The sequence below is a fragment of the Phalangium opilio genome, unplaced genomic scaffold, assembly GCF_054372755.1.
Source record: "Phalangium opilio isolate 3A_F unplaced genomic scaffold, DU_Popi_V2 ptg000031l_1, whole genome shotgun sequence".
Taxonomy (NCBI): Eukaryota; Metazoa; Arthropoda; class Arachnida; order Opiliones; family Phalangiidae; genus Phalangium; species Phalangium opilio.
The window spans coordinates 1354945-1378038 of record NW_028324158.1 but is presented as its reverse complement, the minus strand read 5'-3'; the positions used below and the strand labels follow the sequence as shown (position 1 = coordinate 1378038).

At 35.1% G+C, this 23094-nt stretch overlaps 2 protein-coding genes across 3 annotated transcripts in view; both read left to right on the top strand.

Moving 5' to 3' along the window:
* The first annotated feature begins 1983 nt into the window (after positions 1–1983).
* Positions 1984–2952, top strand: LOC149687033 (uncharacterized). The gene is made up of 5 exons (XM_089870445.1): positions 1984–2024; positions 2088–2393; positions 2457–2585; positions 2648–2677; positions 2745–2952. The coding sequence occupies exons 1-5, from the start codon at positions 1984–1986 to the stop codon at positions 2890–2892; spliced, it is 654 nt and encodes a 217-aa protein (XP_089726571.1). The 3' UTR covers positions 2893–2952.
* An 8305-nt stretch (positions 2953–11257) lies between these two features.
* Positions 11258–23094, top strand: part of LOC149687029 (uncharacterized) — a 219674-nt gene continuing 207837 nt past the window's right edge. For both annotated transcript variants that reach the window (XM_089869548.1, XM_089869546.1), the window contains exon 1: positions 11258–11297. The gene's annotated coding sequence lies outside the window, so the exon portion shown is untranslated. The remainder of the gene's footprint in view (positions 11298–23094) is intronic.

The window sequence follows — 23094 nt, the reverse complement described above, 5'->3', positions numbered from 1 at the left end:
GTGAGTCTACTAAAAACATCCCCTTAAGCTTTGATGAAACAAAGGCGTACACCAAGAATATAAAAATCAAGATTGAAGGAAAAAACCCTTAGAAAACACGGAAGAAACTTATCATACCTTTAAAAAACTATACATGTCGAAAGATTAGTCTTGGAACTCTACGCTAGAAAACAACTAAACGCTTTCTATATAAAAACTTAATGACTTACGTAAGATTTAAAAATAATATTAAGATTTATCTTCTTCCTTACGAAGATAGAAGGAATTATTTTAGAATAAATCAAATGCAATTTAAAATGAAAATTGAAAAAATGTCTTTTTTTATTAGAACTTATACTTTTAAAGAAAGTAATATTTTACTTTATATTACGGTCTCTATAAATTTTATTCCTACAAAAGCATCCTTTGTTATAATCTTACAAAACTATAAGCCTACACAGTCAATCAAATATTGACAGGTAAAAAGAGGAGACCTGGGAAAATCCGGTCCCCTTCTTAACAGTACCTACCTTCTTGTTTTCTTGCATATTTATAGGATTACAGAAGATGTAAAATATTATTTTCGCTTTGGTCGGTGGCATAGTAATTGATTCAAAAAATGTTGTTTATGATATACATATGGTGTACAGAACTAGGTGTTATCTTTTATAAGTTTCCAATTGAAAAAAAGGGGAGGGGTTGCAAGAGCTGAAGAAACTTACAATCGACCAAACATCAAAGGTATGCTTAAGTTAAGAGCAGAGCCCTACGTTGACAAAACATCCACCCCCCAGGCCTGTTGCTTCTAGATTTGTATGGTCCTGTAGTGCGTGTAGTAAGATACAACTGATTCCGTATATATCCTACATTTTTTAAATGTTTATATAGCATTCCCTAATGGCGTTAGCTTGTTATCGAATTTATTCTCCAACACGGTTGCATACTGCGGAAAAATAACGCCATAAAGGAAAACTTTTTAGAACTCCAAAAGAAGAATTTTATGGTATCCGCCTGTTAGGTAATCTCGGGATTGGAAGCGGCGATGTTTTTACATGCATTGTACTAAAAGATCCTAAAATAGAATACCAAACAGTGAACATAGCCCACCCCCTCCCCGACCAAGCCTCTTCAAGAAAAAAATATATTACAATAGAATTTTTACTAGTTGAAAAGGGTCGTAGGACGCCATGAACGCGTTGAACTCATTCTAATTTAGGAGTGGGACCTTGCGTTGACAAAACATCCACCCCCAGGCCTGTTGCTTCGATATTTGTATGGCCCTGTAGCGTTTGTAGTAGGATACAACTGAGTCCGTATATATCTTACATTTTTTAAATTGTTTATATGGCCTTCCCTAATGGCGTTAGCTTGTTATCGAATTTATTTCCCAACACTGTTGCATACTGAGGAATAATAACACCGTAGGAACAATTTTTAGACTTCTACAATAGGAATTTTATGGTATCCGCCTGTTAGGTAATCTCGAGATCGGAAGCGAAGATGTTTTTACATGAATTGTACTAAAAGATCCTAAAATAGAATACCAAACAATGCACATAGCCCCCTCTCCATCTCCCCGACCAAGCCCCTCCAAGAAAAAATATATCACAATAGAATTACTACTAGTTGAAAAGGGCCGCAAGACGCCATGAACGCGTTGAAATCATTTTCAAAACTAAGGACATCATCCTACCTCTCACTATAGTAGATTCTATAAGCTTTTAACATTGATTGTCACAATTCGAAATGGTAAATAAGTTTAAACCAAAGACCCTTGTACGGTAGATCAAAGAACTGCTGTTTTTCCAAATGTATCCAAAAAGAAAGACATCTGAAAATAGTCCAATAGCAAGGCTTCTGATAATTTTGCCCGCGAAAATTTTTACCCTTGTACATGCTAACCATATTGTAGTGACGTGTTTGATCTCGAACACGCCTTGACCCGAGTAAAAAGTATAAAACGACGAGGTTGACCCCCCCAGAGGCACCACTTTCTCTCAAACCATGAGCCAACAACAAGAAGCGATGGACCTTTCATCAACATGGTAAGAAAAAGTTTTTTAAAACTTAGTTTTTTAAGAGAAGACTTAGAAAATCTTTCTCTATAGCTATGTTCACGGGTTTGATACCCCATATTCCCCCTGTGAATTTTCGGACTCATCGGGGACATCCCGTTCAGGGACCCCCGAGCCCCCACAGCGGCGGCCGCAAATGTGTGTCATCGGGCCGCAGCGTCGCCCGCCTCCAAGCCTTTCACCGTCACCCAGCCCATCACCGCCTCCCAGCCCGTCACTTCCGCCCACGCCTCCAAGGACTCCATCACCAGACCATTACGTTCCTCTCCCGGCTATCTATTACCCTTGGCAAGTGATGCCTCGGCCGGGAGAGGCTGATTTGAACGTCAATGGGGACTTGTAAGTGAATCTTTTATCTTTGGGATAATATAACGCGAAATTATAATTTCTGTTTGTTCGTAGTTTAATCTATCAAATCACGGCGTACTTGGCGATACTCGCCGAGGTCGTGGTGGACGATGATTTTATGCACGATCTGCTAAACCAAGTTAGGCAGATCGTGTATAATAATTGTATCTTCATCCCCCACGAGTGAGTTTTCACGCATTATTTTATGATTTTATCTAAATTTAATTTTATAATTTTTATTACAGTCTCCTGGCCTTAAACTGTCGAGGGTTCCGGTAAGTTAATTTTTTTATTAGCTATCCAATACTTTATTAATCCTCTTTTTTTCTCTCTTCTCTACAGGGTGATCCTGGAGCTCTCGCAGCTTCATCTGTATCGCCGGGTACGTTTCTTAGAAGTCCCCGCGGGTCATGCACGGGTGTACGAATGTCGAGACAATATATTGTTCGAAGGCTTTCGTGCACTCGTGCAAACCCTCTCGTTGCCGTGAACGAGAGGGTGCCCCCCCCCCAAAAAAATAAATAAAATGCAAAAAAATTTTTGTAAATATTTTTTTAAAAATAAAAAGAATTTTGTTTTAGCTTTATATACTTCTCTCTTTATTTAAATTAAGCTTATATTTTTTAGCGTCAAAGTTTTTTAGGCTTAAACAGCAAAAGAAAAAAAGATATGCTTAGTATTAGTTATATACAAATGGACCAGTTTTTTCGGATTTAAATTCAATTTATTTTAAACACCAAAAAAAACAAATTAGCAAGTAGATATAAATTAAAAATGAGTTAATAAATGCATACGGGTTTTTAAATAAGTTATCTGACCCGAAATTACAGAAAATAAATTATAATTATAAAAGTAGTTTTCAAGATTTTCTTCTTGAAGAACAGTGTTGAATTTCGTCACTACCTGGTACGACGTTATAAAGTTAGTGAAGTACCCTATCACGGCGTCGAATTTCTCAGGTTGGCCATCCAAACACGGTATGCGTTCGTAATCACCGTATAAATTATCATAAATGTCGTTATAAAACTCTATGATAATATCGGCCATATGTGTGAACACAATTTCATGGTCATTTACCTTAATAAGATGCTCATTTACAGCTCCCGAAACGCGATTCAGGGCCGCTGTTTCCATACTGTTCAAAACAATTGAGTCCTCCTTTAGCATGTCTTTAATATGACATATGTTATGGTATGCCACAACCATTGTCTTTTCGTTGGGGTTATCGTTTAACACGATTTCAAAATTGTTGGTTTCGTGGGCGGCAGTCCAACCTGCTAATACGGGTAAACGTGGAATCAGCTTTTCCCATGTACTTGTTGAAATGGCGAAGCTTTTTACCGATTGTTGCCTACAGAGGCGAACTTCAGGATCCAGCGTACCGTTTACAAATCCTGTTGTTAAGAACAACTCTTTCGAGATGTGGAATCTCCCGTTAATTTTACGTTCGTTAGTCACACCTATCTTCCTTTTGCCCGTTTCTTTACTTTCCATCTTGTAAGTTTAAGGTCTTCTCGAATAATGCTACTCGACTCTACTGAGTCAGGGGGTTTTTATACCAAATTTCTTAAGCAGCTATTACGAAATATTTATTGTCCTTAGTCATTGCAATGTTAGACTGTAAGCGTATTTTTATGTCAAAGTTCTGAAGATTAAGGAATTCCAGCATTCCCAAGACCAATAAATTAAATAGTACAATAAGTAGATTTTAGGGGGTTGATCGCCAAGATCTGACGTATTCTGGTCAACCTTTGTGTACTCGACTCCATAACAATTCATGAAATACAATGGAGATGGGGATAACGTAGAAACCGCCCGCACCTAATGGTAACGGACCCTTCAGCTTGCCAGAGAGAGTTATTTTTACAATCATTTTATTATGCCCTCAAGATCTCTATTGACCTCCACCCCGTGGCTTGAGTATACACCGCTAGGGAATGCATCACAAATTCTTAATAGGTGTTAAATTTTTATTTAAATAGAAAATAATTGGTGAAATTTTGCTAAAACAAAAGTGTTTTTGGTGAAACATAGAGTAATTTTGATAAATGCTGTGCAAATTTATCGACACGTTTTTAACAATTTGAAATGTTTTTCAAATTACGCTTTTAGTTTCGGTTAAATGTATGCTAAACAACTGATTTCGTGTCGGTGGTCTATTCGTTTTTACATGTATTCCTATGGAATTTTAAAAATTTCAAATGATCAATTTCGGTTCGAAAAAATGTAACGTTGTTGATTAAAAACGTTTCGATTGTTTTTTACTTCTAACACGAAATGCGTTGCGAATACATTACCGGTTTTACGTTTTCCACAAATTTTTGATTACGCTGCCGATAATTTTGATAAATATAGTACGTTTAGGTTAATGCTTCGGTCTAATGATATATTGCGTTTCTGTTAACGCTACAAAAACATAACTCGTTGAGACTTGTCCGGATAATGCCTTCGAGGCAACCACCTGGAAACAATTAAATGTTTTGGTGGTAGAATGGGCCACCAACTAACAAAGCAATAAATCCGAAAATAGATTCCATTCATAAAAATACAACTGGTTCAACCCCCCCCCCCTAAACCCATTAAGACACGTCTTTATAGTAAAAATAAAAACGGATGGGGATAAATTCTTTTATGGCCATAGACCAGTCTGAACGATGTTACGTATAAATATTACGTATAAGTAAAAAACCGATGGAATGTCTTAACACGTGGGTGGTGCGTCATAAATCACTCTAAATACAGATCCATTGTTAACAATACAACTGGTTCGACCAAGCCCCCTTTTAAGGCCCTAAACCAACTGGTTGGTGGTCCACTTAAAGAAAAACAAATTCCATTGATAAGAATACAAGGAATCAATTGGCCCTGCCCCCCCCCTCCCTCTATCTCAAAAAAATCTAGACACGTCTGAATGTGTTTACGTATAAATAAAAACAGATAGGGGATAAATACTTTTGTTATGTACCAAGCTCGACCTCCTCCCCCTTAATGGCATGTAATATATACCTGTTGGGTGGCCAAAAGGGAATTTTGCAAACTATAGAGGGTCATTTCACTTCCGAATTCTGGAGAGAAATTGTGGGGGGGGGGCAAGGCTAGTAAGAAATCATGTGTTTCCAACGATGCGCGTTACGTAATATGTAATTCTTTTTTCGTAAAAATATCCCTTAAAATATGTGCTAATTAGAAAATATATGAAACAGTCAAGCTATATTCGTGTATACTTTAGTTAGGATCAGCATTTTATGATGTTTTTTTTAGTACTACTTTGCATTTTAACTCCAGTAATTGTACTTATTCGCCAAATCGTATCAAAACTAAAGTGAATCAAATTTTATTTATGATGTTTTAGCAGTACTGCTTCATTTTAGCTTCTAATCAACTACTAAGTTGTGTAAAAAATGACGTAATACCACTTTTATGATACTAAAATGTACTATTGTTCTAACCCTGTATTTCGTTTACTAACTGTAACACCCTACATAGCGTCGTAACTTAATTGCTAACTATAATAAACGACGTAAACCATATCACAATTAAAACTAGTTCTTTAGTATGACATGGAGAGACCTTAAAACCGTACAAAGAACAGCATTACGGGAAGGGTGTAGAAAGGGCCTACTGAACCTATATAAATCATCCCCTAAATATACACAATATCCTACAATACCCCTAGAGTTAAGTGACACCGAATACATTCAACACCAGTAAATTACGTGACGTCATACCAATACACGAAAAAAACCCTATAAATTCAAATTTCCCGCCAACAACATCACGTGATACGTGACGTCATCAACCCCCCCCTAACCCTATTTTCCCCCTTCGGTCACGGGACCATCCAGAGGAAAGAGATAGAAAAGAGGGGGGGCACCAAATGGGTGGGGGTAAACGCCTAATGAGGGCTCCATATATGCCGCCTTTATACGGACAGCTTGTCCGTATACTGGCTGCTATACTCTCTTGCCTGCAAAAAATTGTTCATGAAATTTTTACTTGATGCAAAATATTTATAATACAAGTTTTTCAATTTAAATGAAATAATATTAATATTTGAGAAGAAAAACGTATGACAATTTCTGGGGAATTCGTTTCTGAAGTAATTAATGCACCTCATGGACTAGTTTGTGTGGGATGTAGAAAAGACGAGCAGATGTTGAAATTGAGTGGTTAAATAAGATTTCAACATGATTGGATGCACGAAGAGAATTTCCTGCAAAATTGTCTGGAAATCTCTGTAAAGGGATACGGGGGCAATTTTTTAAATTTTAAGTGAGTTATCGCAAGTTATAACTATTGACTTAAGGGTTAGTGGGGCCAATTCTGTAATTTTTTTTATTTAAGTATCGTAAATGATAACTATCGACTAAAGGGTTAGTGTCGATCTCGCCTTGAGCCAAAAGCGGCGGTTGTCTCGTGATTTCGCTTACGAAAAACCAGGTGGTAAAAGTCAAATTTTACCGTCTTTAGTTATCAAGCGAACGATAAATTAATGACCACCTTAACCCTTTCGCTAAGTTATAATTCTCATGAAAATTAAAAATTATATAATTTTAATTTGACCACCTGCTTTTTTATTAGCCCGAGCAGAATCGTAGCAGTCCAAGGGGGAAGAAATGAAAATGGCAACATGCTTTTCATCAGAGGTTGGTGGTTCACTTCCATCTAATGGCAAATGCCATCATTCTCGCTTAAAAGTGGCACAGTTGTGAAACGTGAAAGATTCCACGAAGCATAGACTAATTAAGGTACAGGTTTTTGTTGACGTAAAAATATTATCGTAATTTCAGACATTATTCGATTACGCGATTTCGTTTTCCATTTCCATTTTTTATGACTTAATGAAGTGTATGAAATTATTTGTAGAAAAGCTTAGAAAGTCTTTGTAAGCTAAAGGATATTAAATTATTTTCTCAAATATGTTATGCAATTTACTTTTGTCAATATTTTTTATCTCATTAAAGCTAGATTCAGACCAATAAGATAGTTTTGCACTTATTCGCAAAGCTATTAACGATGATTAAACTTTAAATTCAGAACAAAACAGACTTTACGTTGACAAAAATGAAAAAAAGTAAAAAATAACGGTTTTGAAGAACACTAGGTGGCTAACTACCGTTGGAACGAATCAATTACTATAGAAAAACGTTAGGGTCAGTAAACCTTGTTGCAATTTATTGAATAGAGTAAGTCTGACCCCTCTTTCCCTATTCAAGCTGCCACTGAACTCGAGGAGGTAGGGATAAAACAAAAGTTGCGCAAAGCCACAAAAGTCGGCGTCACCACTATTATTGTATGGACAATTCTTTCGCTCCCAATACGACCTTGAAGCTGGTACCAGGTAGCGAATCATTTCGGACTTCCATAACTATATGTATTCATAATCCTGATATCCTAAAGCGAATATCAAGAAATAAAACCGGGATACGAGTCTTTGCTTTAATAGGTATTTTACACCCCATCCGAAAACGGTAATTTAATATATGAACATATTCTACCTTGAATAATCTCTGTTTATTTTTATTCAAAAATTATATGTTAAATTAGTTTTATTTTGCCAGTACATCGCGGTTCTGCTTTTATAGGTGCACAAAATGAGGTATAGGTATAACTATACTCATGTTTATAATGGAGATTCTGTATCCACAGTTCATTTTGGGGACAGAAATAATCAGACTATAGGGATTATTGGCCTCAAATAGTGAAGCCACACAGTACAATCTGTTTTCAAGAGCACGTCAGTAAACAGACAATTTTTCTGTCAAAATATGATATTTTCAAAATATTTTCGCACCGTACGACGTTCCACAACAAAACGTTCTTAAAGTCATCTAGCGCCCCAAATATATTTTCATCTAAATGAGCACAGTTCGTCACTTGTGTCAACAACGTGCAAGAATAATTGTGTTCAAACTCTGAATACACGAAAACGAAAGTTTAAATAGACCTTACATCACATATTTGTGTACATTCATGTACAAAAGTCGGGAAAAAGAAAAACCTTCTGCTAGTATCTTCTGCAGGGATAATGTGTAAAGGCCCATTGACGTCAGTGAGTTCGCTTCAAATGCTCCCTCAATTGTACTGTTCACAGTGCACGTGGGAGCGACTACGTAAAAGATTCGTAAATGGGTTTAGTTTCAAAATATTTTGAATTATATCGAGCCGTATCGAGGAGATGGTACTCAAGTTAGCGCCTTTATTTAGCCATAGCAAACTCGATCAAGCTCAAACTGAAGCACTATCAAGTGAGCTATGCTTTAGCAGACGATGTAAGTTTTAGGATTCTTGGCGTTATTTGTCATTTTGGACTAGGCTATATTAGTGTTCAAAAGTCTTGATTCAAAAATCACTATACATACGAGCAGACTTAGAAATAAGGATATTTTTTAAACTAGTCCTTGGGACCAGTGAACCCCCTAGTATCCTAAATAATAAACTGGTCTCCGGAGTGGTCCCAGCCAGGGTTGGAAATAAGGTGATTTTTTTTAAGTGGTCCTCGGGACCAGCGACCCCTCATGTTGGAATTATTATACTGGTCTTTGGGACCAGTGACCCTCGCATTAATTATTATTTTACCGGTCCCATTATAAATTAAATTTCTAAAATGGTGAGAATAATAAGCACGTAAAGACACAAAAGTAAAGAAGCTGAAAATTCTAATTGATTTTCAATTTTTTTACTGTAGGAAAAGGTAGCATATAACAATCCATAACAGCTAACTTTTATTTCTTATCACAATTTTTCAACTAGTTGCCAGCCACTAAATATCAATCAACATGTCTAATGATATTTGAAGTTCTTAATCCTTTTCTGAACTATCCTTATTCCTTATTGCATTTGACATAAATTTGGTGGCAATATCTTCTCTCGCTATCAGTAAGCCAGATCAAAATCCTGTAATGTGACCATACACTACTGCCTAATACGACTACTGACAACTAGTACTGGCTATGGTCTAGACTGTCGACTACAAGAGACTCATTCTAGAGTATAGACCCTAGACAAGATCTATAGTCAATAGACTACAAAACTTTTGTAGGGAAGTTGTAGCCAAGGAGTACTAACTACCTTGGAGTAGAATTGGTAGAAAATGTGATGAGCTAGAAAAATTCTAATAAGGAACCCCGAATTTATAAACTGGCCCCACCGTCTATTTTTTCCAAAAACCATAATTAATAAAGTGGTCCCTGGGACCACTGACCCCAACTTTTTGAATAAATAAACTGGTCCGAGCAATTAATAAACTGGTTTTGGACTTGTAAACCTGTCTTATTTCCAACCCTGGTCCCAGCCTTTGTTCTCCTATAGATTTGTAATTAATAAACTGGTCCCGAGGACCAGTAACCCCCCCCCCCACTTTTTAATTAAAAACTAGTCCAAGCAATTAATAAACTGGTTTTGGACCAGAGGAAGTGTGCTATTTCCCAGACTGCATACGAGTAATGCGACTCCTTTTAAAGTCGTCTGCTCTCATGTCTGATCAAGGAAATGAACCTGCCAGGGCAACCGAAACGAAATTAACGAGGTGACCGACGGGTACGTTAATTTTACTCAAGTCTGAATGGGCCATTAGAGATTTCCACGTGCTAGCACAGCAATTAAATCAGACGTCATAAAGTTTTCGAAGATGTATTTGCCCCAAAATAATATATGTGACTTTTTTTTGATCCAAAGAATTTTATTTTGAACAATGTTTATACTTGTCTTTGCCTCTTACTATCAAAATATTTTAGGAAAAATGTGGTTTTTAGCCTGTGTTAAAAAAGATCGGTAGACAGCCACTGAAAATAATTATTTTCAGACCTAAGCTAGACTTAATAACTTAATACCACTAACGTAACACACTTTTTCTAATAATATACTATGTCAATTTTGTGTATGAACCATATTTACGATTCTTTACTCAAAGTTTAAAAGTTGACCTGAAATTGTCGCACACAGTCTTCAAAGGTAATGAATGACAGCGTTTTGGAATTACTGGAATAGGCCTATTATTCAAAAGGGATCAATTTTCGCTGGCGAAGGCTTCCACTCTGCATATATATAGTCGAAAAAGATTGTTCCTTAGAGTTGCCGGGGGATAAGGAATATTTGAGAGTCCGTAAGGTAGCGATTTTGTATTTATTTTCATTCAGAAATTCCCTCGAAATCTCTGAGGTTAAAGACGTTGTTTATAAAATTACGTAATCGTAAATTTGACTTGTTTCTATATAAATTTGTTATTCGCACCAACGCTTGAATAAACTCTGAAGCAGGAAAAGCAGTGTGAACGTAGTTGCGTGATCAAGTGAGCTATGAGGAAGGAAAGAAAGGGAAAGGTAACGTTGCGGTCCCCCTCTGTGGTGTGTATGTGTCTTCCATACTCCCGGTATACACAGTTTCTCTCCATCCGCTGGGTCCGCGGCAGTCGCTTTCGGAGCTTCCTTCGGTACTGTCAGGTTGTGGAACGAAAGCTGTTTCGTAAACTTGTCGAGATCTTTCCCTTGATCGAAGAGAGAGATTGCCGAAGCTAAAACGGGTTTGAAGCTGAGACTTCCTTTAAAAACAAAACCATCGACCAGCGCTCATTTTTTTCAAATCTAGATGTTTTCATGGAATAACATTACAATAATAACCCCAATATTTGACGGCAATTTGCGTAAATTAGTGTATAAATTGTCGTGACTATCGTGATTTAGCGGAAATTACGTTAAATATTTGTTGTGCGTGTGAAAACTCCCTTCTGAAGACCCAAGAACTGAAATTGGGCTTGGGGAATAGGGAGTTTCTAACCCCGTTTCACTGTTGTGCGTAGTTTGAGTTGTGAAGCCCGCGGAGCTTCTAGCGCCGTATGCATTTTAACTTTGATGTATTTACGGACCCTCAATTTACTGTGCAGATACGAGATAAAAGGTGAGTTCATTATAACTTGTTTTTACCTAAGGCTCGTCTATTTATTTATATTATAATTAATTATAGTGGATTGTCTTAGAGATTAACTGAGTTTAGTAACTGAGACAGGTACCTAACTTGGTGGATATAGACTAGTGGCACCCCATGTTATTTGCCGATAGACCTTAATACAGTCAAAGCTGGGAGACTGCCATTACTCTATTATTAGAAATGAATTATGTATCAGAAATTACTCAAAGAGCAAAATATTTCGTACAACTACGCTCGGTTTTTGACAAAAATAGGATGTAACGTTTTTAAAAGTACAGTAATGCCTGCGTACCTTAGCATATTTAATCGTTTGTTAGCGCAAATCAAACTGTTATAAGTCAATTTATAGAATACTGGCATTGAATATGGGTGGATAACATGAAGTTGATACAACTCTTCCGCTTTACTTTAACCAGTGTGTAGTTATTATTTTTCTCTAGTTACAGGTCAAGGTAGGGCAGGTACACCCTTACAGTTACAGCTCCCAGTATGTCAATTCAGTTGGTTTGGGATACTTCAGCAGGCACAAAGACTCTAAAATTAATTCCAATTTAACTTAAATGTACACCTGTGACCTCGAAACGAATTACATACATATTCATCCACCTTGATCGATAGACTTACTGCCCTTCTTTATTCTCGTTCCTGTTTTATATTCATGGTACAAACAACTAAACAGGATTACTTACAGTAGAAAATCTAATAATAAAGCTGAAACTAAGTACTACGGCAATTATACAGGCAACGTTAGGAAGTGTTATGGCTTTTGAAGGGGATTTCATCTCGTACTCGTATTTTCAATCGGGTTAATGGATGCGGTGTCGAGCTCTCAGGAAGAGGGTTTGTATGTGTCAAAATTATCTCGCGAATGTAAGGCTTAATTAAAGGTGTTGTACTGAGTAGATTTCAATTGAAGGTTTAATTATATTCATGATTTATATTCAAGGAGCTGGTTGAAGGTGGAAATTTAGAGACATTATTAAGGGTTCTTAGTAATATTATGAACATATGGTTATTATTGTAGGTTTATTAACTGAAGTATTAATTTTTCTTTATTTTTTAATAATTTGAACCCAAAATTCACCCTAACGAAAATAAAAGTTCAAGAAACGTAAGGATCCAAATTTTGACAGATATACTTTTATCTTGAACGATATACGTCACTGTTGTGATCAAAATGATCCTGCAGTATAATTTAAAAAAAACCCCAAATTTATCACATTTTTCGACACTTTGAACTGTAAATTTGAATCCACTCTCATCAATATTAATCGCATTAGAATCCAATTTATAGCTTTTCATCAAACGCTATTTGTAACCCATTCCCATTCCCTGGTTCATTCACGCTATTTCTAAATTGTTTTAAAGTGCTAATCTCTTCGATTTAAGGCTGGTTAGCCTTTAACGTAATTTAGATTTTAGATGACGTTTGGTTTCCAGTAATTTTGAATGCGAAATATTCATATTCTCACGAGGGGCTTGCCACTGGGCGAAAAAGTGTACAAGTGATTTCAGATTTCAAGTGATTTCAAATGACTTCAAGCGATTTCAAATGACTTCAAGCGATTTCAATTGACTTCATGCGATTTCAAATGATTTCAAGCGAGTTCAAAGATTTCAAGCGATTTCAAATGATTTCAATTTGATTTCCAATGATTTCAATTTGATTTCCAATGATTTCAATCTGATTTCCAATGATTTCAATCTGATTTCCAATGATTTCAATCTGATTTCCAATGAATTCAATTTGATTTCCACTGAATTCAATTTGATTTCAAATTAATTCAATTTGATTTCCAAAGAATTCATGTGATTTCCAAAGAATTCACATAATTTCATATGAATTCAAACTGATTTCATATGAGTTAATATGAATTCAATCTGATTTCCAAGGATTTCATATGAATTCAATCTGATTTCCAAGGATTTCATATGAATTCAATCTGATTTCCAAGGATTTCATATGAATTCAATCTGATTTCCAAGGATTTCATATGAATTCAATCTGATTTCCAAGGATTTCATATGAATTCAATCTGATTTCCAAGGATTTCATATGAATTCAATCTAAATTTTTATGAAATCACAAGAATTACAAGGAAATCACAAGAATTACAAGGAAATCACAAGAATTACAAGGAAATCAAAAGAATTACAAGGAAATCACAAGAATTACAAGGAAATCACAAGAATTACAAGGAAATCAGAAGAATTACAAGGAAATCACAAGAATTACAAGGAAATCACAAGAATTACAAGGAAATCACAAGAATTACAAGAATTACAAGGAAATTACAAGAATTACAAGGAAATCACAAGAATTACAAGGAAATCACAGGAATTACAAGGAAATCACAGGAATTACAAGGAAATCACAGGAATTACAAGGAAATCACAAGAATTACAAGGAAATCACAAGAATTACAAGGAAATCACAAGAATTACAAGGCAATCACAAGAATTACAAGGAAATCACAAGAATTACAAGGAAATCACTATCTAGCTAGCCTGGTAAATCACGGAAAATCACGAGGGGTCGGACGTTTAGGAAAAAGTGTACGGGATTTCGAAATCCCATTTGATTTCGTCGGATTTCATTTGATTTCATCGGATTTCGTTTGATTTCGTCGGATTTTGTTTGATTTCAGAATTTGATAAAATCCAATGGATTTCATCGAATTTTGAGATTTTCCCCGTGATTCCGTCGGATTTTGATATTTTTACCGTGATTTCGACTGATTTTGCGATATTCCCCTTGATTTCGTTGGATTTTGAGGTTTTTCGCGTGATTTCGTTGGATTTTGAGGTTTTTCGCGTGATTTCCTGGGATTTTGAGGTTTTTCGCGTGATTTCCAGGGTTTTTGAGATTTTTCCCCGTAATTTCGTCGGATTTTGTGATTTCTTTTGATTTTGGATTTCGTGAATTTTGTAATGGATTTCACGATTTCTATACTGATTTTGCTTCTGATTTTGTGATTTTTATGTTGATTTCGTGATTTCTTTGTTGATTTTGTGATTTTTTTTACTGATTTTATGATTTCTTTACCGATATTGTGATTTCGTTGCTGATTTCGGATTTTTTATTTGATTTCGAAATCAGCATTGATTTCGGATTTCTTAAATTGGATTTCACGGGTAGCGTACGGGATTTCATGAATGACCGACCCCTCGGAAAATCACCACTAGGCCGCACTAGGCGCGGAACCGAGCGCGGAATTTTCCCACGGCCTGAGTCATGCAAACATCTTAAATATACTTCGGAATAGACCAATTTGAATATTATTGTGTAAAGAGAAACATGGACGTTGGGGTAGTATTCGAATTCACCTATAGGATTAATACTAATTCACAATGATTTAACCAATATAGACCAAGATTTCAAGAATTCACAATGATTTCACTAAGAATTCACAATGATTTCACTATGAATTCACTATGATTTCAAGTATTCAATTTGAATTCAAAATAATTTCCAGACTTCATATTAATTTCGAAATGATTTCAAGATTGCGTTTTGATTTCGAAATGATTTCAAGACTGCGTTTTGATTTCGAAATGATTTCAAGACTGCGTTTTGATTTCGAAATGATTTCAAGACTGCGTTTTGATTTCGAAATGATTTCAAGACGATTTCTAGAATTCAATATGATTTCACTACGATTTCATTATGATTTCACTACGATTTCAATATGATTTCACTACGAATTCAAGAATTCACTTTGATTTCAAAATGATTTCAAGAATTCAGTTTGATTTCAAAATTATTTCAAGAATTCACTTTGATTTCAAAATGATTTCAAGAATTTACTTTGATTTCAAAATGATTTCAAGATTTTATTTTGATTTCAAAATGATTTCTTGTCGAGTGTACACTTGATTTCACAAGTGGCTAGCCCCTCGTATTCTCAACGGACACATGTATTTCGAGATACGATCAAATCACAATTGATTGATTCGAGAAGGAATAATCATTCAGAAAAATTGTTTCTCCGTTCTAATAATTACGTTTCAATAGCGCAATAATTGTTTACAACTACAAAGAACTGTTCTGTGAAAAGTAATCTTTCATCAGTTTTTTATTTCCGAAGATTTTTTATAATATTTTTAAAACAATAGCTTTAATTTAGTAAACAGTAATGGATTTTGACACTCGTTTCCTCACTTTAAATAAAGAATTGTACTTTAAATAAAGAATTGAACGTGTTAACCCATATTATTTCGTGTCACGGGTAACCCAAAACCCCGCTATTAAAATATTCAACTGAACACGTAAACTTTAACTCCATATTTACACGCACTAATAACTACGCCAAAAAAAGTGATAATTTCACAACTCCTTTCCGTTTAGTTTAAAGAAAATATTTTCATTTGGTTTAGTTCAGCTTAACCTGTCGACTCTCCATTATTACAAAAATTTCAAATCTCCTTAGGGGAAGTAAAATTCTCCCTCTTACAATAACAAAAGAAGTCAGCCAATTAGTCGCTCTGATATATACGCTTAGATTGGAAAACACCGAAGAATATTAAAGGATAAGTACCGCACATAAATTCAATATTAAAATTTCGATTTTCCAACAACATATCTTTCAATTGCCTCATTAGTACGTACGTCACTCCCTCCAAAGTCCTACAATTGTTCTGGCAGCCATATTGGTGGGTTTCAGCTAATCTCGTGCATTGAACGGACCAATATGACCGAGTAAATTTCTCACGAACCCTTGCGCCCTCCTACAAGCGAAAGCTCTCTATTCTTAAGAGTAGGTTATTCTGAAAGCTTTGGAAACTTTGCTACTACTAAGAAAGTGCTGTTTTGAAAGAAACGCAGAAATGTCCAGTGAAATGTTCCTCTCGACCGAGAAACATTGGCAATTTATGCGTATTTAGTGCAATGTGTTAATATAAAATTATCAATGTTATGTTATTAAAGTATAAACTTGGAATTCGTGGCAACTAGGGTAAATTCCTAAACTGCTTGAGATAAATCGAGGTGTGAAGGAGCGTAACGAACAGCAGAAATGTTGTTGTTTTTTGGGGGGGTGGGTGGGGGGGGGACTTATTACTCCTTTTACAAATGAAGTAATAGGATTGCGTGTGGGTATCACTTGATTTATTTTTATTTTTTTGCCGTTGCATAAAGTGAGGGTGCAGGTCAAGTTTGTGTGATGCCTGCAGTATGATGATGATGAGGCTTGGATATAAATATAAAAAAAAATAGCGTGACGTAGTTTATGAACGGTCCCTTGCTATAGTTACTAGATTTTTCTATAAAACATAGTATTACAGTGTATTTTTAAATTATAGTTGTAATTACCTCCTCAAAAACCAGATTTTGTTCGTTAAAATCTAATTACTAAATTAATTCGTGAAATAAAATTTGTAACATTGAGAAAAATTAACGTGATGGTGATTTCAATCATTTTTTAGTATAATATCAAAACCATCACAGTTATTTGACTTCTGACTTCAAGGCATTAAAATGCATGTGAGGCTTATCCTTTAGATACGATGCGTTCTTTTCGAATTAGTTTTAGTCCGGCGCCTTTGTTAAAACTAGTAAAGGGATGCAGATAAAAGTTTTCCTCGATTTCCAGCATTAATCACTCTCATTATTGAACTTACAGACTGAAGCACGACCGGGTGCCCGCCAATGAAAATTTCCTTTTTTAGAAATATGTTTCATTAAAAACAAATGGAGCCAACGTTTAAAGTCGAAAAAGCCGTATCTCAACATAGGGATTTTGATAACGATCCTACGTTTTCGAGTTATGAATGTTCACGGAAAGAGGGAAGGAAGAGTTCGTATTATCTTTCCAGTCGCGTTTCGCTAGTGCTTATCCGGTTGGTTCCCTCATTAGATGGTTAAAATGGCTGGAATATTTTAATTGCTGGCATATTTTACTATTTATTTTTAAATACAGGCCTGGTCTATATTGTGCTCTTTTTTTGTCTTACATAAGTATAAATGTACAAATATAACATCTAATGAACTCTGTTCCAGTGTATAGGACGCAAGCGAAACTCCAAATCAAATCCTGTTTTTCAATGAGAAGTAATGTCGCTTAAAAACAACAGATGTACATTTTTCTTGTGGCCCAAAAAAAAACTATAAGGTAGCTTTCATGCCATAAAGTACGGACATCTTTTTGCGCCGCATCGATTTTAAAGTTTCCCATGTACTTTGTCTATGCTTAACTGCCCGAACGAGTTCCATTTTATTGGAATTTTTGGTGAGAACGTCATGCATTCATAAGCACCTGGCGTATACTGTATTGGTCTAGATTCATTTAAAGAACCAATCGCGTATGAGTTTCCTAAATATTAGTTTCAACTGCTGTAGTTGTTGGTATTTATCAATTTAAAGAAATTACTGTTTAATGGAGGCCAAAAACTGATACTTAAAATTGAATACAAATGAAATATATATATATATATATATATATATATATATATATATATATATATATATATATATATATATATAGATCATAAGCTTTTCGCATATACGGTGTATATCAAATATATATATATATATATATATATATATATATATATATAGCTTTTTTTCTAAACTTTGTATGATAGGCTAAAACACCACGTATTTGATATACACCGTATATGCGAAAAGCTTATGATCTAAAAATATGTATCAACGACATTTTAAACCAGGCTTGATAAGAAACTTGCTTGTATTCTCCTCATTAAATTTAATGACTATGTTTTTAATTGGATCGTTTTTGCTGCTGTTAGAGTTATTTGATACGCAACACGTGTACTTTTCTCTTCTGAATATACAGTTGAAAGCTGTAATGAGACTTAATCACGCCACTAAAGTTACAGCTAAGCTCTACATTATTGGCAAGGTGACCAGGTTTGGTGATTTATTTTCAAAACAGTTGGCCCTAGTTTGACCCAATTGAGGAGTTGGAAATTTTTGGAAATTGTTAAAAATATGCTTATAAACATGTTTTTTTTTTTAATATTTTCAATATTCAATACCTGTATTAAAATCACACAAAGCACCAAAATTAATGCTTCAAATTAAATCGCAAATTTTTGACGAATTTGTTAAGTGCCATAAAAAATATTATATTTTCACTGAATGGGGTGCGTATAATATAAGCTGCATTTACCCTTTAATTCAGAAAGGTCATTGGACATAATTTGTCACTTGGCATCCTACTATTAAGGCCTTAATCGAATTAATTTAGGTAATAAAATGTTCGAAACAATAAAAAAATATGATCTAAGAAAGCTTTCGTAGTTTTTCATAAAAATAAATGGCTATTCAAGTCAACTGAGAAAACAAAATATTCTCATTGAAATTTTAAGAATACAAAGCTCCATTGAATTGCGTGTCTTTAAGACTCTAAAACCTTCAAACAGCATTAAATAAATTGTTACCTTTGAATTCTTTTCAAGAACTAAAATTCCGTGCTGAAAGTCATCATTAATTCTCGTCTATGGACCCTTTTCGATCAGAACCCATTCCCACTTTGTTCAAACTGAATAAAGTGAATTACTACGAAAATAGATAATTTTAAAGATTTCTCCCTCGCCCCGTTCTTCTTTTCTTCCTGAAATTTGTTTTATAGGGAGTTCCGACTCATAATGAAGCAATAAATATCAGAAAGCTCGCGAGATCTAGAAAGAAAAGCTTGTTCCGCTGCTAATTAGAAGTAGCGAGCTCTAAAGGTCTTACGTGTTGCGGCTTTTGTGGCCTCCAGGCTTGTACGGTACTTTTCGAGTAACTCTCCATCCTTGGTGCAACTGACGTGTCCCCCCCCCTCTTTTTCCAGAAAACGTTTTGAGAAAATAGCCTAAAAATTCTTCGCATTCTTGAGGGCCTGTAGTTAAAGAGCTAATCTCACGAAAATTAAAATTTTGAACAATACCAGCGTAGTACATTCTAGTACATTCTTCTCCCAAAGTTTCTTGATGGATCTGCGTGAACATCGGTGAAATCAGTAAGATGAAAGTCTTTGTATGCAAGGCTTATAATCCAGTTCTCATTAACAAAATCAGCAAAACCACATTAGAAAGCTTACTGTATAATTTAATGACTACAAGCACAAACTACCAAAACTCTCATGTGACTTATCGCAAGAATTTAAATCACTTAAAAAAGTTTCAAATTATACGAAAATATCTTAAACCGTTGAAGTGAGATTACGTTATATGCTAATAAAAAAAATATCAATTTCATCAATTCTCTCTTTGGAATGAAACTTTCCCTTTAAGATTAGGAAGAACGGACAACCGGGGTCTCTAGATAAGAAGTATGTCAATCTTGACGTGCCTTATAGTGGAAATTCGAGCGTCAGAGCAACCATGCAGCCTCAGATAAAACAGGTTTTAAAAAACGACATGCCACAGTCTCTGCTGTTCAGTTATAAGAGTGAATGGAGATTGGTTTTCGGGAAGGAGCGTAAAACGGTAGAAGAATGTTTCTAGTTTAGCTTTGTGTTCATTACGCTAAAACATGCGCGAGAGGATGAACTTCATTACTTGAATGGCGGTTTTTAATGTACTTTTTCTACTTTCCAGTGGTTACGGAGGAAATGGCGGGAAATTGAGGGGTTGCTTTTCCCGCCAAAAATAAATTTAGCCTTCGGGATTAAGAAGTGTTCAATTAACGCCCGGTAGTTTTTGATTTCGAAGGTGTGTGCTTGAGGTAAGTAACCAAGGGGTTTGGCTTCTGTGTTGAATCACTATTCTTAGCACGTACGTGTAGCTGATGTCTCACATGAATGATACAATGTTTTTTCACATCTATACCTCAATCAACTTCTTAAAATTATACCGACCTAGGGTTTAAGGAAATGAAGTAGATCTACGATCAGGCTTATGAAATATAAATAAAAGCATTTTCTATAAAACCACCTTAATATGGAGATTTGGTTTTTTCCTAAACGCAACGCCCTCTCGCGGCGTACTTTCTCGAACAATATCTCTTCCCGCATGTAACTCGATCCATTTCGAGATCGCTATTTGTATTCCAGTATAAAATAGGTCCGATCCCTTCCCTCCAGAATCTAGGGCAGATTTGTGACGTCACGCAAAAATTTGAGGGTGCTGCATTGGAAAACATAGTAAATATTCTTAAATGTGGATCTTTAACGGCATATTCACAGGACAGATGATAAGAACTACTATTATAAAACCAACTAGCATAAACATTACAGTGTTCGAGTATCATTCTTCCTTATTATTTTTGGCTTAATATAATTTAACATTGATTTCAACTCCTTCAGTATTATACACCATGGATTCTGGCAGCACTGACTTTTCAAGTGTCGTAGAAGAGGTGTTTCTAAAAAGAGTGGCGGGTTTACGCTTGAGTTGCTCGTAATCGGACTTTGAGTGATCCAAAGTACCCGTTACTCGTTACCCTAAATTTACTTGCTCAATTTCTAGAGTGATAAATGGTGATGACTACTTTTTCACTAGGCTCTGCTTTAAGTGTCCATTGATTAACACAAGGCAATCACGACTAATTGCGCTATACAAAAATGGTTGATTGGTAATTTACTATCAAAACGATTTTTCAACAGTTAACCCAATCCGCGTTAAGTGCATGATTGCTCTTTTATCCTTTATTAAACAAAGACGTTTCAACGTGAGCATGAAACACGGACGTGTACTAAAAGTTTTACTGATCATGCTTCAACATTTTTACTGTACTATTTCTTTTCCTTTTCAGTTTGGTGGGTTTTCGAAGTCATAATTATCGTTTTCATTTCTCAATTTGATAAAATAAAACCTGGAAACGTCGGAGTATTTGAAAAAGTGTGTGAAAAGTCAGGGAATTTGAAAATTGTTGTAAAAGTCAGGGGATTTCCATTGAATACCGACTTGAGAAAACGTGTAGTCACGTCCAATTAGGCGCATCAGCTCAAATACGGGACAATGGTAACTTCCTATAGGCCTACATTAACTTATTCCGCATTCTAAGCCAGTTAGTCTAAGCCATGTAGTCTAGTAGACTTGAAACTACTATTTAGTAGTTTCAATTAAAAACTGTGATAAAATTAGCATGATTGTAAGTACAAAGCTGATGATTAAGAAGGAATTTTTTAAGGCTGCATTCTGACTTTTTGTTAGTGTAATTTTAAAAATTTGTCATGGAAATTGTTTTAGATGGTCAGGGAAAACCTGGAAAAAGTCAGGGAATTTTTAAATGAAAAATTTGTGGCAACCCTGAAATAATTAAAGGTAAATTCTATGCGCACAAAATATGGAATGCCTGCCTGGAAAGGGGGTAAACTAAAAATAAATAGCAAATAATATATAACCAGCTTGCACATTGGTGGCTTTATTATGCAAAGACTTGTAAACATCACACCAAAACTGATTTTCCTCGCCAGAATAAAACAGGTTTTGTAACCATAAAACATGGATAAAAAACCTCGTAAATCTCGATTTTCGATTTTCTTCTGCAAGAAGTAACATGAGATTTTGATTGCAGAGGGAACTTCGTATATCTACAAGCGACAGAAAAAAGCAATTTTAAACGATAAAATTATTTTTCGTCTTTACACCTGACCTCTCATTTAACGACATTTCATTTCCTTTTCCCGTAAGCAGAACTAACTTACTTTTAACGTTATATTTAAAAAAATCGGAAAACCTCCGCTGCTTTAGTTTAGCAAAATAAAATGTAATCTTCTATGAGACTCATTTTAATTTTTACAAGCAAAACATTATAATAAGTATCAATTGCGCAGTTGTGCTAAAAGTTTGATTAAGACGCAGTTTAATCTCTTAAACTACCGTCATTCTATTTCCATCTAGTAGAAATGTTATGTGCACCAAAATCAATTAGCGTATAAATTTTTAAAGAAAAGTTCAATATCAATAACATTGCATCTTGTATTATAGGATAGCTTTTGAAAAACAAAATATTAAAAGTAACGGTATAATTAGGAGCAAGGAGCTTTATTGTCACGCAAAATGTTGATTACTGGAGACTTCGCTTTTAAAGAACATTAAATTTACATCAAAAAATCTCTCCTCGACTGCTTGGAGACAAAAGCCATCCATTTCCAGTCAATTGACCGAGTATGAAAGTAAACACACTACCGTGCTGTAACTGCCATTACCGAATGCTTACAGAGATTTTAGGTTCAGTATATCATATGTTTCACTACCTTCATTCATAAATCAGTAAAATACCCCGTCGTTCGCTACTGATAGCGGTTTTAAAAATAAAAGAATATATTTTAACATTTAACCTACTAATGCAGCGATACTTGACACAATATAAATTAATTCATGCGTTGTTTCAGTACAAGATAGTAAATAGCACCTAGAATTGTGGTCATAAATAATGATATTTATGTAAAACTAATTTTTAGAGAAGTACTATGACTAAAAATATATGAGGATGACTCTTCCTATACTTTGTAATGCTGAAGACTTACTGAGAGCTAGTTCGAGAACGACGTGAGAATTGGCTACACTCATTTTGCAGTCCATCTTCGTATTTAGTCTGTACTAAGGCATTGACAGCGCCTCACCAGCGTCGTTTTACGAGAATCTATGACGACGTTTCACTTACGTCACTTCATGACAGGCTCTCAGTAAATTATGATTGTACTTGTTAAATATTAGTTACACAAACATTGGTGATTTGGTGTACTATAAAGTGTATAAGAAAGATAATTAAAAAATAGCCACATTTTTACGGTAGTAATAGCGAACGCAAATTTTTCTGACCACCATTCCAAGATGTTAGTGGATTTGGAAGATAATTCTTACTGAGAACGGA

Excerpts from the sequence above, each read along its gene's own strand:
- LOC149687033 (XM_089870445.1), top strand. The coding sequence starts at position 1,984 with ATGAGCCAACAACAAGAAGCGATGGACCTTTCATCAACATG. Across the intron at positions 2,025-2,087 it reads ATGGACCTTTCATCAACATG|CTATGTTCACGGGTTTGATA; the intron begins GTAAGAAAAAGT and ends CTTTCTCTATAG. Across the intron at positions 2,678-2,744 it reads TTAAACTGTCGAGGGTTCCG|GGTGATCCTGGAGCTCTCGC; the intron begins GTAAGTTAATTT and ends TCTTCTCTACAG.